Source organism: Clupea harengus, chromosome 22 (genome assembly GCF_900700415.2).
Source record: "Clupea harengus chromosome 22, Ch_v2.0.2, whole genome shotgun sequence".
NCBI classification, from domain to species: Eukaryota; Metazoa; Chordata; class Actinopteri; order Clupeiformes; family Clupeidae; genus Clupea; species Clupea harengus.
In genome coordinates, this window is record NC_045173.1 from 5,726,168 (window position 1) to 5,743,494 (window position 17,327).

Sequence of the window (17,327 nt, forward strand, 5' to 3'; positions counted from 1 at the left end):
ATTTTAACATTCTAATATAATACACATGCCTAATAAAAGTAAGAAATATCATCAAATGAAGTTACTCACTACTTGAGAAGTCATTTTATGAAATATACAGGGCCTACATTTTTACTCAAGTAATTGTTTTTGATTGTCACTATTATAAATTAACAATACCTTTACTAGAGTACAGCTACAGCTTTTGCTTACTCTATCCACCTCTTGTGTGCAACCACACACATACACGCGTGCGCGCGCGCCCACACACACAAACACACACACACACACACCAACTCGCGCACCAGCACCGGGAGCCAAACCCGCGCCCCACCCTCGCCTCCAGTGGCCGCCGGTCTCCGCCCAAGAACACAACACGGCCCTTCCAATGATCATATGACAAGGGTCCTTCTTGGAGGTAAAATCACTTTAAAGCAAAGTCTCGTAACTTGGGGAAGTTTTCAAAACCATCTGCTTGTGGACGGTCAAGTTTTTTGGACTTTTCTGTCAGCCTATTCCCCAGCGTTTTCCAGGCACAGATGACACGACGTTTTTTCTGCGTCACTTTTTGTGCCGAATTCCTGATATCAAAGGCATTCTCACTACTCTCGTGAACAACGGAATATCGACACTTTTCTCCTTTAGTCTTGAAAAACGGAACATCAACAAGACGAAGCAATCACGTGAGGTAAATAAGATAACTTGTGTTAATTGTGTATGTTGTCACCACCATAGAATACAATAATATTAGTACAGTCTGTTTTTTCATATGCCACATAATTGTAGATGCCAGAACATCGTTGGTTGTCTTTTTTGTAGCCTACATTTTAAACATTGGTGTCATATTACTATCAGTGTAACAGTTGTTGTATTTTTGGCCTGTTGGCCCACATCTAGCCATAGGCTATAGATTAACTTTCTGTAATCACAATTAGACCAGTCAGACTTATATACCTAATCCATGAATTAGTCATTCTCTCCTGATTGCACCGCTTTTATATTCTTTTATTCAGAAGAATGCTATGGCATAATTATAACTCAAGTGTTAACAGCAATCTCTTCATGTCATATGTGCCACAAATGGGACAGTAGCACACAATTTAATGTCATTAGTCTCATGAGATGTAATCTATACCCTCCTGGAAGTTCAGTCTTTACACCATCATAGATCTGTTTTAAAAGTAGATTAGCTAATATCATCTTGAAGAACTGTCATCCAAATTTTTGATGGATAGGACTTTCAAATAAAAGGGGTTCATACACTCTGATGCCATGCTGGTAGGCTGGTAGTGTACGTCCTACTCAGTGTGATTATAGACTTAGATACTAGATACTTTGTTGTTGATAGTATAATTTGCTGTATGACATCTGTAGACATGGACTACTAAGTTCCTGAAAATGTTCTGAAGTGATAACTGAAAATTGCATTCCATGTGGAGATAGAAATATCTCCTATATGATTCAGAAAGCAGTGAATGATGCACTCAGTAAACGTGAACAAGCTCACAGAAGTTAAGCAGTGAACAATAAATGCCTGTACTCTGTATGTCTGTCCCTCTTGCTCTCTCGCTCTCTCTCTCTCTTGCTCGCTCTCTCTCTCTCTCTCTCTCTTGCCTCTCTTTGTCACCTATCCTCAGCTTTTATTTCCTGACTTTTTGTCTCAAGGCTATAGCTTGCGTCAGACATTCCACTTGGCACATAGAGGCTCTCTTCCTGTTTGGAGCCTCTTAAGGGAAACTGCCTTTGTTGGGGGGGGATGGGGTGGAGAAGGGCGTGCACACTCACTCACTTAAACACTAGCACACAAATACACACTTACATACACACACACACACCCCACCCTCTTACACGCCTTTTCCCCTGAATCAACACACTGATGTTATCTGCTGGAACAACACACACACACACAGACACACACACACCATTGCTCAAAGGGCATGTAGTTGGACATGCAGGGCTAAACATTGAATGTTCTTTCCGTGGTAGTACAGTGTAGGCAAGACCCCACACTGTATTTTGTGCAAACTAAAGTTTTTTTACAAACAGATGAACGCTTACTCTTTAAACTTTAAACTAAAACAGACTATGTCTTCACTTCCCTCATATTTTAGTTCCAGTGACCCCACCACCTCTGCATATATACACACATACACCCTCATAAAAGCATGCATGCTGTCCTCTCTGATGCTGACCGCCCATGTCTGGAAAGAAACAGCTTTCAAGTCGAGTTTTTTACAACACAAATTAAGTGACTGAGTTATAGCTTTAGGCTTTTGTGTTGAAAGACATCTAGGCGGCCTTGGCAATGTTCCCAAATGTGCACATTCAATACATAAAGTTGCCATACTCCTAATATTTCATTCCCATATTCACATGCTCATATCCATTTTAGAATAGTCTGGTGCTCGACATTTTGTCAGCCGGCCACAGTGAGATCCTGTTAAGTAGGTACATGTATTTCTTTCCTGTTAAACAGTTGGAGGGGCAGTTATGTCATATCAACTGTGGTCAGTGATATCATTCTTGATTTTATATTTGTGGGTGGGTGTGCCTTGCTATGCCCTTCCTGACTTTCATGTTATAGTTGTGTGCGTGTGTGTGTGTGTGTGTGTGTGTGTGTGTGTGTGTGTGTGTGTGTGTGTGTGTGTGGACAACTTCTATAAGGTGTAATTTAATTGAAAGTCTAGGTCAGACAGTTAATAAATCTCTTGGTATGTCATATCTGTGTGACATGCATCACATCACCTAGTCAAGACTTTGCTGTCTAAACTTAAAAAGTAAGACACACACACATACACTCACCTCCCTCACTCTGAGTTGAAATGTGTAAAGAGAGAGAGAGAGTGAATGTTTTAGAGAGTGAGAGGGATAGAGTTATGGCAAAGGAAAGGTGTGACAGAAGACTAACAGGTAAAAGGATAGACAGAGGGAATGTTTGTTAAGTGGGCTGTTTGGGTGCTTACTTAGTAGCAATACTCAGATAATATTTGCACTTTTTACGTATATTTGCACGTTTTAAATATATTCTGATAACAACATGCCCCCTAGCAGTCATTATAAAGAAATATCCAAACGTTGTGGCAGCCCATTCATATCAATGGAACCTTCTGCAGCATTCTGAAGACCTGTGTAATAAAAAAGGTCATTTTATTTGTGATTTGTGATCATATGTCAGTGTGCATTTCAGGGTTCTCCTTAACAGTGTGCGTGTGTGTGTTTGTGATAGTGAATGAATGAATGTCCCTCAGCTGACCTCAATTGTAATAAACCTTTTTCAGTGGTTGTGTGTGTGTGTATGTGAGTGTGTGAGTGTGTGAGTGTGTGTGTGTGAATGAGTATATGTTTTGTGTGTCTCCATGTGTGGATATGAGTAGACATTCTCTCAGCCTTTGTCTCTTTGGCAACTGTAGCTGGTGGTCACACCCTGACTGCCGCCAACCTCAACCTAGCAACCACTGTTAGCCAGGAAGAGCAGGTCTTTTTGGATGTGAATCGTTTTTTACACATTTATTCATGGTGTGTCTCCACACGTGTGTAGTCACAAAGGTGTGTGTGTAGTGTGCTGTGAAGGCTTTGATGTGAGTTATGCTTCTGTGTTAATATGTAATTAAAATGATCGATAGACTTTGGTCAAGATTTAATGTCTTTCCATCATACATTAACCTTGATCTTACGGTAGTTATAAAAATCTGTGATCACTGATCTACATTAACACGTATTCAGAAATACACATTTGCACACATACACACACACACACACACACACACATGGAGAAACGTGTGTTTAAAACAAGACATAAATCAGTATGTCCAGTTGGTCTTCACTTGTCTCATTTACCCTCTTATTTTGAAGGTGTGTGCTTAGCGTCTACATGACCACATCACATTTGCGCACCTGTGCTTTCGAAAGAAACATGGCAACATACAGCTGTTTGTGTTTTTGTGTAGTAAACTGTGAGATTTGACATTCCCTAACTTTTTGTCCATATGTGTTTTATGTTTTATGTTTTTATGTCTGTGTAAAAAAAACGAATGTTTGTGTGTAAAATTGAATTGGACCAGAGGCCTATCAGTTCGGTCAGAGATAATGACACAAAATGTTTTCAGCATGTTCTTTAATTGTGTTCATCACACATACACACACACTCTCACACACACACACACACACACACTCACACACACACACACACACACAAACACACACAAACAGAGAGAGAGAGAGAGGGACAGAGTTTTGTTAGAACTGGCCCTACTGTCATGGTTGGTTGCTGATGCCTGATGCTTCTCCTCTGATCTGGGCTCCCACAGGTCTACTGCTGCCAGCCATGCTCACGTATGACTATCCAGTAAAGGACATGGAGACGGTGAGTTTTCTGGGCCTGAGGGACCCCACTTAAATGGCTTCATGAGGACAGAATTGACACTGTCCATAGGTTGTGTATTTCAGGTTTTTTTTCCTCTTTATTTCTCGTTTGGTTTAAATGGATAGCTTTGCCACCTCTTCCCATATAGCAGACGTTTTGCATGTATGCAATATGATGGTGGAGGGAATCACTGTCACTTCCTCTTTCACAAACAGTTCTGGGGAACAGTTGTATACAGTAGTCAGACTGGTTACCACCCATGCAGGCTAGAAAGGAAAGGGGATCTGGAGTGTGTGTGTGTGTGTGTGTGTGTGTGTGTGTGTGTGTGTGTGTGTGTGTGTGTGTGTGTGTAGGTGTGTTTGAGAGTTTCTGCATTGTTTTTCATTGTTAGCCATGATGGCCAGCATGCACTTGGAGAGGTAAAACTAGTTTCACAATATTCCTTCCTTCTGTCCTTCATGTTTTTCACTGCAGCATGTACTGAGAGGCCAGGCTGGGTCCGTGTGTTGGTGTATTGTACACACACTGGGTTTGTCTCTGTGGGGGTGCTAGGTTTCAATCCAGGTTTGAGGCCCAAATGGGATGCAACAATTAGAGGGTCTAAAAAAAACGTATTTAACAATAACAACTCTCTAGTTGTCATCTCGCCACATAGTCTCCTCCTGGCTCTGTCACAAATGGACACACATTCCTTTCCCATGACTTTTCCCAGGGTGTGTGCTGCTGTGTGTCTTCGAGAGAGAAAAAGAGAGTTTGTGTTTGGGTTGAAATGGATTGTTGGTATTCTTGTTTGTTCTTGGGACATCCAGATGCAGTCTGCTGTTGGATTATTTTGTGTATTTGTGATTTATGCTTCCTATAAGCATGTGTCAATCACCTTATGTTTGTGTAAATTATATATTTATCAGCCTCTGTCATGTTGTATGTACCATTATTATATATATTTTATTATATATATTCATTTCCCCTTTTTCTCATTCTCTCATTCCTTCTTCAGTCGCTGTTCCAGGGTTACACTTCAGTACTGAAGCCTCAAGTGGAAGCTTACAGTGTCATCTTCCCTCCGCACGTTGGCCCCACCGGCGCCGGGCATCTCTATCCATCTCAGTTCCAGACTCACACCTACTATCAGCCCCACTTCCCTACCCACTATCTTCAGACCTACTCTAGCCCCCAGCAGCCTGAAGCCCAGCCCCCCTCTACCACCCAGGTGGAGCCTGTAGATCTCTCCCTCAGTAAGCGCTCCTCTTCCTCCCCATCCTCTTTCTACCCCTCCTCTCCATCCTCCACTCGAAGCTCTCTCTCCCCTCCACACACCTACAGCAGCCCTCACATTAACGCCAGCACACACCCCCACTCCCAACCCCTCACCTGCTCCAGCTCCAGCTGTGGGTCTGCCTCTGGCTCCCCCAGGCCCAGGCAGCAGTCTCCAGCAGCGATGGCCATGCCCTTTTCAGCCATGATGCCAGTCTTACATGCCCCCTCTGGAATGATCCCTGTCATTCTGCCCATCATGTACCCCTCAGCTATGCACCAACCAATCATGCTATCCCCAGTTGCCCCTGATGACAAGCACGGAGGGGCAGTTGCATCCTCACACAAGCATGGTAAGTGGGTTCTCTCTCTCACACTCGCACTCGCACACGCACTCGAACACGCACTTGCACTCGCACACGCACACATACACGCACACATACACACACACACACCTAATTCCCCTTTCCTTCCAACTTATTATCCCAACTATAATTACTGTAAACACTCAGCTGTCTTCGCCTCTTCCATTCCCCCACGTCCTTTTGAATTCATCTCAGATTACTTGGCTGTTCAATGAAGCTTTGGGCTTCCAAAGAAGTCTGAGTGGAAAAAAAAAAATAAATAAATAAATGTTCTTATCTTACATCAAAGGAATCTGTTGTTTTATCGTTAAGTCACATCTAACTTTGTTCTTCTCCCTTTACATGTCTTCTTTCTTATTGTCTCTGTAGCCTCCATGAGGTCTCCTAATATATCAAATGACAACCTGGAACCGGTGAAAGTGATCAAATTAGAGCCTGGCTCTGACAGTTCTCCAGAACCCTACGATGAGGAAATAACATCTTCAGTTATCAACAGTCACTTTTCTTATGAGTGAGTGTGACATGCGTATGCACTTCTGTATACTTCCTGTTACACATACAGTTATGCATCTTCTCCTCACATAACCACAAAAGGATACAGGTTTATACACTCTTTCTATAGATTAACTAAGGCTTGGACCCTTACATGTCTGTATGTGACCATTTATTGAGTGATCTTTTATTGTAAAAAGTGTGTGTGTGTTTGTGCATGTGTGAGTAAGTGTGAGGTAAAACATGTCCTTTCTTGTCCTATCTGGTGCTGTAAGTGGGGGAAATTTTAGTGCATTCTTCAAGAATGCAGCTAAATGTCAATGTCTACATACTTTCAGCACTGTACACCTGCTACCCAACCCCCACCCCTCCAAAACACAGATTCTCTCACACCCTGTTATTATCCCTTAAACTCTTTCTTTGTCACACACAGACACACACACACATCGCTTATTTAGTGTGAATATGTCTATCTGCATGTCTGCATGGCCTGCTAGTCTGATAGAATCTCCCAAAATGCATCATCTCCTTAGAGCCCTTATATAGGTGAGAGAAAGGACTGCCATTGAGTTTCACTTCTGAGTGGTCTTCGCTGTGTTTACATGTTTTCTGAATAGTTGGATATGTGTGTTGCTCAGGAATGTCTTGTATGTGTGGCATTAGAAATGTAAATGTGTGTTTGATGAGATGTAGCATCCTCACCTAATTTTCTCTAATCATTTCAAATGTGAGACCAGAGAGGCATTACAGGATGCTGGACGGGCAGCGAACTGAAGGTTGTTGTGTCAAAAAATCCTCCCCTAGAGCAAAACATACAGTCACAACGGGGTGGGGGCAGATAGTGATATACAGGAAGTCTTAATTACAGTGTGTGTAAGGGGGCGTGGCAGCTTGTCTGCATTCTGTGGACCACTGCAGGCTCCAACTAGCGAGGAGTAAAAAACAACATTAAAATAACCTTCAAGTTCAAGTATGTATTTGTCAGATGCACAGAAAAACAGAGTCAGACTAGGCACTGAAATTCTTAGGACAAGACACCGCACAACAAACTACCATAGCATAACATAAACAACATAACATATAAGTACTCTGAACATAGATAAATAAATCTACAAAATAAATATACAATACAATCTGCTAAACATATAATACACATATAGTAACTTATACTAACCCAATATACCTATACTAACTTAAAGACAAATCAAATGTGCCTGGTATCAGGTAGTGCAATATTACTGATAGTGCAAACAGTAGAAAACTGTAACATGAAAAGTGTAAAGTGGCGAGACCTGTATCACTGTCCATTTAAAAGCCTGATGGCCCTTGGAAAGAAACTGCTCTCCAATCTACCTTACTATGAACGTTAAGAATACATCCCTGTAAAAACCTTTGAGACACCCCAGCACCATCGCACAACATCCCCATGATAAAGGCAATTGCAAAAAACTCAAATCAAATCAAATTGAACAAGCAACCGAACTTGGCGGGAATAACTCAAATGTATTGTAGCGATTAGGAACAATGCTGCCATCTAAAGGTCATTCAAGGAAAATGCAGTAATAAATACATTATTTGGTTTTCTTACTCTCCTTGTTTCTCCAGAAAAAATACTCCCTCTGTGATCATGCATCCTGTTAAAGCTCGGCCTATGGAGTCCCCAGATCCACTGAAGAAACGGCGTATCCATTGTTGTGACTTTAACGGTTGCAATAAAATCTACACCAAGAGCTCCCACCTTAAGGCACACAGGCGCACTCACACAGGTCAGACACGCACGCTCATACACAAACACAGGTCAGACACGCACGCTCATACACAAACACAGGTCAGACACGCACGCTCATACACAAACACAGGTCAGACACGCACACTCATACACATGTCAGACACACACACTCATTCACTCACACATGTCAGACACGCACACTCATACACTCACACAGGTCAGACTCGCACGCTCATACACTCACACAGGTCAGACACGCACACTCATACACTCACACAGGTCAGACACGCACACTCATAAACAAACAGGTCAGACACACACACTCATACACTCACACAGGTCAGACACGCACACTCATACACTCACACAGGTCAGACACGCACACTCATACACATGTCAGACACACACACTCATTCACTCACACAGGTCAGACACGCACACTCATACACAAACACATGTCAGACACGCACACTCATACACTCACACAGGTCAGACACGCACGCTCATACACTCACACAGGTCAGACACGCACACTCATACACTCACAGAGGTCAGACACGCACACTCATAAACAAACAGGTCAGACATGCACGCTCATACACTCACACAGGTCAGACACGCACGCTCATACACAAACACAGGTCAGACACGCACGCTCATACACAAACACAGGTCAGATACACACACTCATACACTCACTCAGGTCAGACACGCACGCTCATACACTCACACAGGTCAGACACGCACACTCATACACTCACACAGGTCAGACACGCACACTCATACACTCACACAGGTCAGACACACACACTCATACACAAACACAGGTCAGACACGCACGCTCATACACTCACACAGGTCAGACACGCACACTCATTCACTCACACAGGTCAGACACGCACACTCATACACTCACACAGGTCAGACACGCACACTCATTCACTCACACAGGTCAGACACGCACACTCATACACTCACACAGGTCAGACATGCACACTCATACACTTACAAAGGTCAGACACGCACACTCATACACTCACACAGGTCAGACACGCACACTCATACACTTACACAGGTCAGACACGCACACTCATACACAAACACAGGTTAGACACGCACACTCATGAGCATTCATAAGTCTGTAAATGTATATAGAAACTGTAATTATCTTCATAAGTTCAATGTATTTTAATGTGTATTCTTTTTTGTAGGAGAGAAGCCATATAAGTGCATGTGGGAGGGCTGCACGTGGAAATTTGCACGTTCAGACGAACTTACACGGCACTTCCGCAAACACACCGGCGTCAAGCCATTCCAGTGCCCTGACTGCGAGCGCAGCTTTTCCCGGTCTGATCACCTGGCCCTGCACAGGAAACGCCACCTGCTGGTCTGACCAGAGCAGAGCGCCTTCTGCTGGTCTGACCAGAGCGCCCCCCTCCCCCTACTGATGCTCCTACCCCTTTAGCTGTCCAACCCCTGAGCCATACTCGCTGAGATGAGAAGTGTGTGTCTGTTCTTGCTCAAAAGCCTTTGTTCAAAAATGCAATGACATTTTTCTTTAACTGTCTTTCATATCATTCATGTCATTTTACTCGTGTATGTCCTCTGCTTTGCTTTCATTGATCTTTGCTGTACAGCAGTTGTGAACTTCCTCTGCTGGCCAGAGGACTCAGACACACTCACACGTATAGATACAGAGACACACACATTCACACACAATAATACACTCACAGACACACAAATTCAAAAACAACAACTACATTGTCTTATTCTCTGTCTCTCTGGATAAGACATAAACAATGTGAATCTTGTTTTTTTATCTTAGAATGCATGTATATAAATGCAAAATAGTTTGTGTCACTCAAAATAAGTGCTGTTATAATTGCTTCAGACCTTATTACCACACCAACTGATTATCTTCCTTTTGCCTAAATTTGAATGGGTGATTTTATATGTAGAGGTGTGTGTGAGTGTGTGTGCATGTGCGTGTGCGTGCGTGTGTGTGTGCGTGTGCGTGTGCGTGCGTGCGTGTGCTTGTGTGCGTGCGCATGCGTGTGTGTATTGTGTGTGTGTGTGTGTGCAAATCCTCATGTAGAATGGAACTAATCAAAGAGTATAACACCATCAGCCACCTTTCTTGTGTAACACACCTTTAGTCAACATTATTAGTCACAGCAAATGTTATTTTATTTTTATTTGTCTACAATTTGTCATCATTTGTCCATGATCTATTTATTTTAGGTTACATCAGACTATGTATGGCTCCTTGTATTTTACCTGAAGAGAAAATGGGCATTTACTACTCCAAAATGTGAAATATTTCTGAAAGGGCATTATTGTTAGTTAATGAACTGAATGTTTGGTTTTGGGAATGTATTGGTTGTTGTGCATATTACTTTATGTGTGTGTAAGACACTTGTAGTATGTAAAGGAATCATGTAAAACAGGGAGGTGCCTTTTAAAGGCATATGTGCTAATACTTTAAGAGCATTTCTGAGGAAGACCTTTGTTTAGAAGTCATTGTGATGGATCATGTGCACTTTATAACTGATTTTAGAAGCCAAGGTCTTCTGAGATGTCTGAGAGGAAGCATGTCTGAACGTTTCTGGAAGGCAGTACTCAGTGAACAAGACCACATCATACATTCAAATGTTACTTCTATTTAAACGAAGGATTGTTTTTGCAAAGTGCATTTCAGGATATAGGGGTGAATCTGAAAAGGTACCTGAGGCTAAATACCTCTTTTTGGAAAGAGTGACAGTCCAGGCAGAAATGAGGTCGTGGAAAGCATCTATTTCTATGGTAGATCCCATAACCCACAGCAGCAAAATACAATAGAACTGTAGGCAAAAAACTTAGAAAACACAAATTTTCTCTGTGCAGATTTTTATAATAGAAATTGTAATATATTTTTATAGAAAGACAAAACCTAAGTGATTTTGTATTTTATTAATTGCATGATTTAAACTTTTTTTTTTACCTGAAATTACTAGTATACATTTCTATAAAGATGTGAATCCTTGTATCGAAAAATATATATTTTCACAGTTCAGAGGGAATGGATTCTTAGCTTTGTACCAAACTGTGAATTGGGTATATACTGTACAGGTGCATATGGTTTTATTAGAATTAATAATATCATATAATAAACATGTATTGATATATTTTGCACAATAAAGTGTTTTTCTTCTTTGTTTTGAACATATATATTATACACCTAGTAGATTTGTGGCCATAAAAAGCCAGCAGAACACAAAATTCCCAGAGCAGATGGATGAATTTTGCTGGTTGAATTGTGAAGGTTGGTTCTGAGTGGTTTAATGTCCACAGTTGGTTTTTACTATATGCATTGATATTGGAACATTCTCTTTAAGTTCAACACCATTTCTGAAAACCTCTTTCACAGGGTTAAACAAAAACAGAACTGATCAGTCTTTACCAGATCTGGGTTTGATACCTGCTTATGTTATTATACCTTTCACAGTTAAACTTCTCATTTTCAAACTCCAGTCTTCTGTGTATTCCAGATAGCCCAAACCTATTTAGAATATTTAATTGAAATTATTTTAACACTTCCAGCCCCAAGGCTTTTTTTTTGACTATGTTAGGTAGTCTGCCATGCCTGATATTTTTGTATATTTCACCTAACTAAAAACCATGAGGCAAAAGTGGCATTTATGATTATATTCTAGAACACCTCAGCAATAATAAAATGAGAGTAAAAGGAATGTAGTAAAAAACGTTTTTTATTAAAATGAAATCTAAAGACACTAAAATTAAATCTAGTTTTAGAGGTGCTCAGACTTTGTACAAAAACACATTGTTAATATTTTGGAAGTTTTCTTTTTTACTCTGAGCCCTGTAAACATAGGTGTTTGCTCCACATAGGTGAGTTTATCATTCAGAAAGTGTGTGTGGTTTCAATACTAATTTTGAGTAATATACAATGTAACACTTTCCTTCACTTAGACCACTATGCATATTGATGAGAAAGGTGTGAACATTCTGGGACACCTCGGTCAAGAACAATGGCCATGACGTAATGGGCCTGGAATGTCTTTGTTCCTACAGGTTTACTTGACCCAATAGTGATCACTGAATTACCATCTCCTTATCATATGAATAGTTGTCATTTGCTAATGGGAGGGTCGAAACCTCACTCAGAGGCTGAAATTTGCAAGGGATTCGTAATATTGTCCTTACAAAGTGATTATTTATATTTTAGTTTCAAACTTTACATATTTTAAAAGAAAAGGGTTCAAGGTTGCTGTGGGTGTTAGTTTTATGTTTCTAAGACAAAAACTCGCAAATATATTAATCAAAATACCAAAAAGTCCCCCACGGGGCCCCTACCATGCCATCTTTATCGGCCGAGTCCCCCTTCGTTGATTGTTCACTCCTTTAGCCCCCAGAACATAACAGGTGGGCCTGTAGTGTGGGTATCTAGGATCCCCCTCTTCCCAACTGGCCTGACTCGGCCTCCTCCACCAGCTCCTCAAGGGCTCTCCTCAGCACTGTGCCAGTCATGTGGACGTGGATGAACCCTCTGCAACTGACTGCCACTGGTTGGGTGACTGGTCCATCCTGCTTCCTTGCAGTCTGCTGCCAGTTCTGTGCATTTCTTCTTCTCCATGGGATGGGAGGTGTTCTATGACAACTGCACTACACTGGACTACAATGGACCTTGGTGCTTGGTTCGATTATCTCCAATACGTGTCACTTCTCCAGCCTGTACCCTGGGTAGGTTGAATTCAGCATAGGGCTGTGTTGGAGAGGCACCAAGGTAGACCTAGCCAGTTGCGGATGTAATTATTGTCTTTGGTATCCGTGTTCAGGGCAGTAGATGCAGCAATCTTGCATATATTCAAGGCCCACATCAGGCAATGACATTGACTGAACTGGAAACACCAGACCCTGAACTTTCCTAGTAGATGGCTTTCTCTCGACTATGGTGTGGTAAGTGTTTTTTTTTTATAGTAACCTTGTTAAATGCCATTAAGTAATGAAAAACTAAGGTGAAGTTAGCAGAGCTGCCAACTTTTCAAAAAACCTTGGAGTGAGATTTTGTCGGGGGTGACCTGTACAATACCTGAACTTATTCCGATTCATGTTCATCTGATCATGACTTTTAGGGCCTTCTAGACTTGAGCTGAACATTCAACCAGAAAACTATTGTTGTGCCTCAATGACTGTCTATGTACCATAATATAGCCTAATTAATAGACCTGTATTTAAGATTTGACCAAGGTAGGTTGTTTGACACTTTGATTACAATTGTTCTCAACTAATTCTTAACTGAAACCTAACCTAGATTGTTAATAATTGTATTCTTAAGAGCACTTAATGATTTACGTTCAGCAAAAAATTACACAAGATTAGTTAGGTAGAAATATTTTTCATTATTCAAAGCCTCCCACCACACTTTCCATCAAACAAAAAAAGTGCAACAAATAAAGTGCTTAAACAGTAGCTTTTTTAAGCAATACAATGGATCAACACATGACAAAAATAACTAAAAATGAGGTATCAGATGCAGATCAGAAGCTGTTAAGTCATTTTCTAAGATCTGTGGGCAACGTTGTACTGGCCTGTGGCCTTCTTGGAGGCCTTGATGACCTCTGAGGGGGGCTCCCATCTGAAACAGGGCTCCAGGTCGGCCATCTTTATGGCCATTATTAAGGACAGGGTGCCATCCAATGCCAGGCTATTTCTGGTCTTAGTTTTGTTCAGTCCCACAACTGAAAACACCCTCTCAGCATCTGCATTCGAATGGGGCAACACCAGGACCAGCTTGGCGACGGCAGCAAGCCTCTCAAATTCTTTGGCTCCTGTCACCTATGGAAAATTAACCAAGAACAAAATGGAAAAACATACCATATTTTGTTTTGATTAATACTGTAAGTATACTGTAACAAAGTTCAGATACAACATGCATAGTTTGCATCATGTATGACACAATATATGCATGCATCAATAAAAGCAACATGTGTAGCCAAGCCACACCTGCCAAAAAGAAAGGCAAAAAAAAATGTATACCTTATGTTTCCGTGTTGCCATTCCAGCCCAGAAGCTTTCCATCTCAGTTTCGTCCTGAAGGGAGGTTGTTGGCATGGTCTGATAATTCAGAAACTCCTCACCCAGGTGGTTATGCTCCTCTGGCCCATGGTATGGGAGGAGATAGGGAAACCTATTTATGAAAGTAGAGTTACAGGTTGTTAAGTTATAGGTATATTGTCATCAACCAGCAGCAGTTCATACACATCTTTGAGGAAAAGCCATATAAGAATAACTCATGTGCAGTTTAGGACATAACTCATCATAAGCATTTTAGCTAAGATGATAGACAATAATTAAAAAAAAAAACTAACCTTTCAACAAAGTACAGAACATCTTCAATGCCACTTTCAGCCCTCTGCCGCACATCTTCAAATGCTGCGTGTTTGATCAGTGGCTCTTCCATTGGCAGCTTCTTAAGTGCATAGCCCACAGCACTTGTTAGGAAACTCAACACAGCTTCATGGAACGAATCCACCTGCCGTGGTGTGATGTCACCCTCATCAAGATATCTGTTAAGTTTAGCCCTGATTGTGAACCCAATGTTCAACTTTTTCTTTGTACAGATACAGCATATCAGGTTAACATAAATGGTTTAACATACTGATGCAGCAATATCAGCTTGACACATAGGGCAAGTAATCCAACCAGAAGCTCACTGTTGGAAGGTCTACCACAAACCTTAGGTTTTTACTCATGAAGTGGCAAAAGGCTAGGTACAAGGCTAAATATCACATTTTATCTATCACATATCACAGTGTATTATCATAATAATAGCCAAACACTAACCTGGCAAATGGTTTGCCTTCTCTTTATAGGCAATTTCACAAGGCTCCTCATGGCCTTGCAGAGCTGCTGGAACCATACATTTGGAACAGCTTGTGTACGAATTTCACCATCTATGACAGACATTTACAAAAATAGTATTAGATCCCTGCAGATAACAGCTGAGTTTACATTCAGCACACAAAATCAAGTTCACACGCACAAACACAAACGAATACGTTCTTTCAAGATTTAAAGTTTAAGAGAGTGAGTACTTAATTGAACCACATGTCATTAACATACCTAGTCTCTGCTCAGTTTGGAGATGAAGATTTTCTTCAGCGATTCTCTTCCCGAGTTCCTACCGCGGTTGTCTCTCTTTGTAACTCTTCTTCTGTCGCTAACTTCGGGACTTCTAAGATGTCTATGCAGCGAATAGGGTTACAGATGCGCTCCTTAGCACCAGCTACCCTCGGGGAGTTTGAAAAGGAACGAACGCGTATCGGCCCAAAATGATTTTTTTGGGGGGCGTGAGAAATTGGATGTGTGGCGTGAGTGCGTGTGAAAACATGCAAAAGCGTGTGTCACACGGCGAAACCGTGAGAGTTGGCAGCTCTGAGTTAGAGAGTTTAATATTAGCTGTCAAGGTTAATGGAAAATTTTATGAGGTTGAAGCATGAACTATAGACCTCATTATTGTGCCTGAAATCTCGAAATGTGTATCATTCATTTATCTAGCAGTTGTTATCTGTCAGTGTTTCTTTACAAACATGCCCATTGTTGAAAATGTTTTCATCATAAAGGGATTCTAGTTTGGAGCAGTAATGTTTCCAGGATAGGCAGTTAGCCTATAGAATATGTTGACACTATGATTTGTACAGATCAATAACAGTTAACTGTGGCGAACAACACCAGGTTTTAAAAAAGTATTATGTGCATTAAACAGTGATTCAACATGTAAACACCGCCATACTCAGTTCCTTATCCAACTCTTTTGCGAGACTCTGGGAAGCGATACATCAATAGGCCAACAACATATTTAATAGCTAGATTCATACAAATACTGGCGGACTATTTTCCTAAAAGTTTTACAATGGGAATGTATGGAAATCGATACATTTAGCCGCAACTTGGAGGAGTGGTGCGGTTGTGGAACAGAACATTCTTTCATTCTGTCTTCCAATCCTTCTTTTCATCAAACAATCTTGATTGTTTTCAGAATTGTTATGTTGAAACGTTCGCCTTCTCTGTTTGGCAGAGGACATGGTAGTCCTGATGGAGGGTTTGAGGTGCACTAGTTCTATGTGATCAGTCAGGGTCTGAAAATCGCATCCAATGAGGTATGAACTGAACTTCACTCGCCCAGAACTCTCAGAGAGCTTCTCGCATGAACTGAGAATAGCGGGCCTTCGTGGACGTGGGTTTTCTGCTAGCGTATATAAGCTATACTGGCTTCCAGATATCATGTGGCTGTTTTAGCTCGATAATTGCCATAGACCAATGAGTGAGGCGTCCCTAGTGATTTTGGTTGCAGTTTCTTGACTTGATCAAATGCAAGTGGTTCCTCTTCTTCCCATTTCCACTCAACATCTTGCTTTATGAGTGGTTACAGTAGCCTTCACTTTCTCATCTGAGACTTTCACACCCTCTTGTGATAGGATATGTCCCATGTATTTTATAGAAGTAATTTTGACCTGGCACGTCTCTTTTAGAGCGACAGATAACTACATTTAACTCACCAAACGGTTTGCCTACTGGTCTACTTCTTTCGCTCACAACTTATTTTCGCCGAGTTTGCTAAAACTCATTAATTTTTCCATAGGGATTTTTTAATTTGGAACCAGGAAGTGTTAACATGCTAACAATAAAAACTACAAATTAACTACAAGCTTCCGGTCAACTTCCACACTCTATACTGGCGATGCAGTTAAATGGCCATTTCACTGTAATTCGCTGCATAGCCTACTTTAGTGGTAGGCTAGTTATGCAAAATCATAAATGGGTTTATTGCCAAGTTCTCACATACAAGGAATCTGTCTTTGATTTGTGGCGCAAACAAGTTAAATATCCTAGTAAAATGCTAAATTTTACACAAGAAAAAATACACAAGGTGGGGATACTGGAAATTAAATTGCTGGTAGGCTACATTCAAAATGCAACTACGCCATGCAATGTAGCGAATGGAGCTAGTGAGATGTTTAATGCTTGTAAAAAATAACGACATTTTACTGAGGGCTGAGGCGATATTTTGTGACTGATCTGTCTTTGAGTGGACGTTGTCATCCGGACTAGCCTACAAACTTTGTTCCTAATGAAACCATAGGCT

General features: G+C 41.2%; 1 protein-coding gene across 1 annotated transcript; it reads left to right on the forward strand.

Moving 5' to 3' along the window:
* Positions 1 to 299: 299 nt before the first annotated feature.
* Positions 300 to 11,356, forward strand: klf3 (Kruppel-like factor 3 (basic)). The gene is made up of 6 exons (XM_012831312.3): positions 300 to 667; positions 4,287 to 4,342; positions 5,340 to 5,949; positions 6,331 to 6,472; positions 8,059 to 8,219; positions 9,394 to 11,356. Exons 2-6 carry the CDS (start codon positions 4,304 to 4,306, stop codon positions 9,573 to 9,575), a joined length of 1,134 nt encoding a protein of 377 aa, XP_012686766.1. The 5' UTR covers positions 300 to 667; positions 4,287 to 4,303; the 3' UTR covers positions 9,576 to 11,356.
* The last annotated feature ends 5,971 nt before the right edge of the window (positions 11,357 to 17,327 follow it).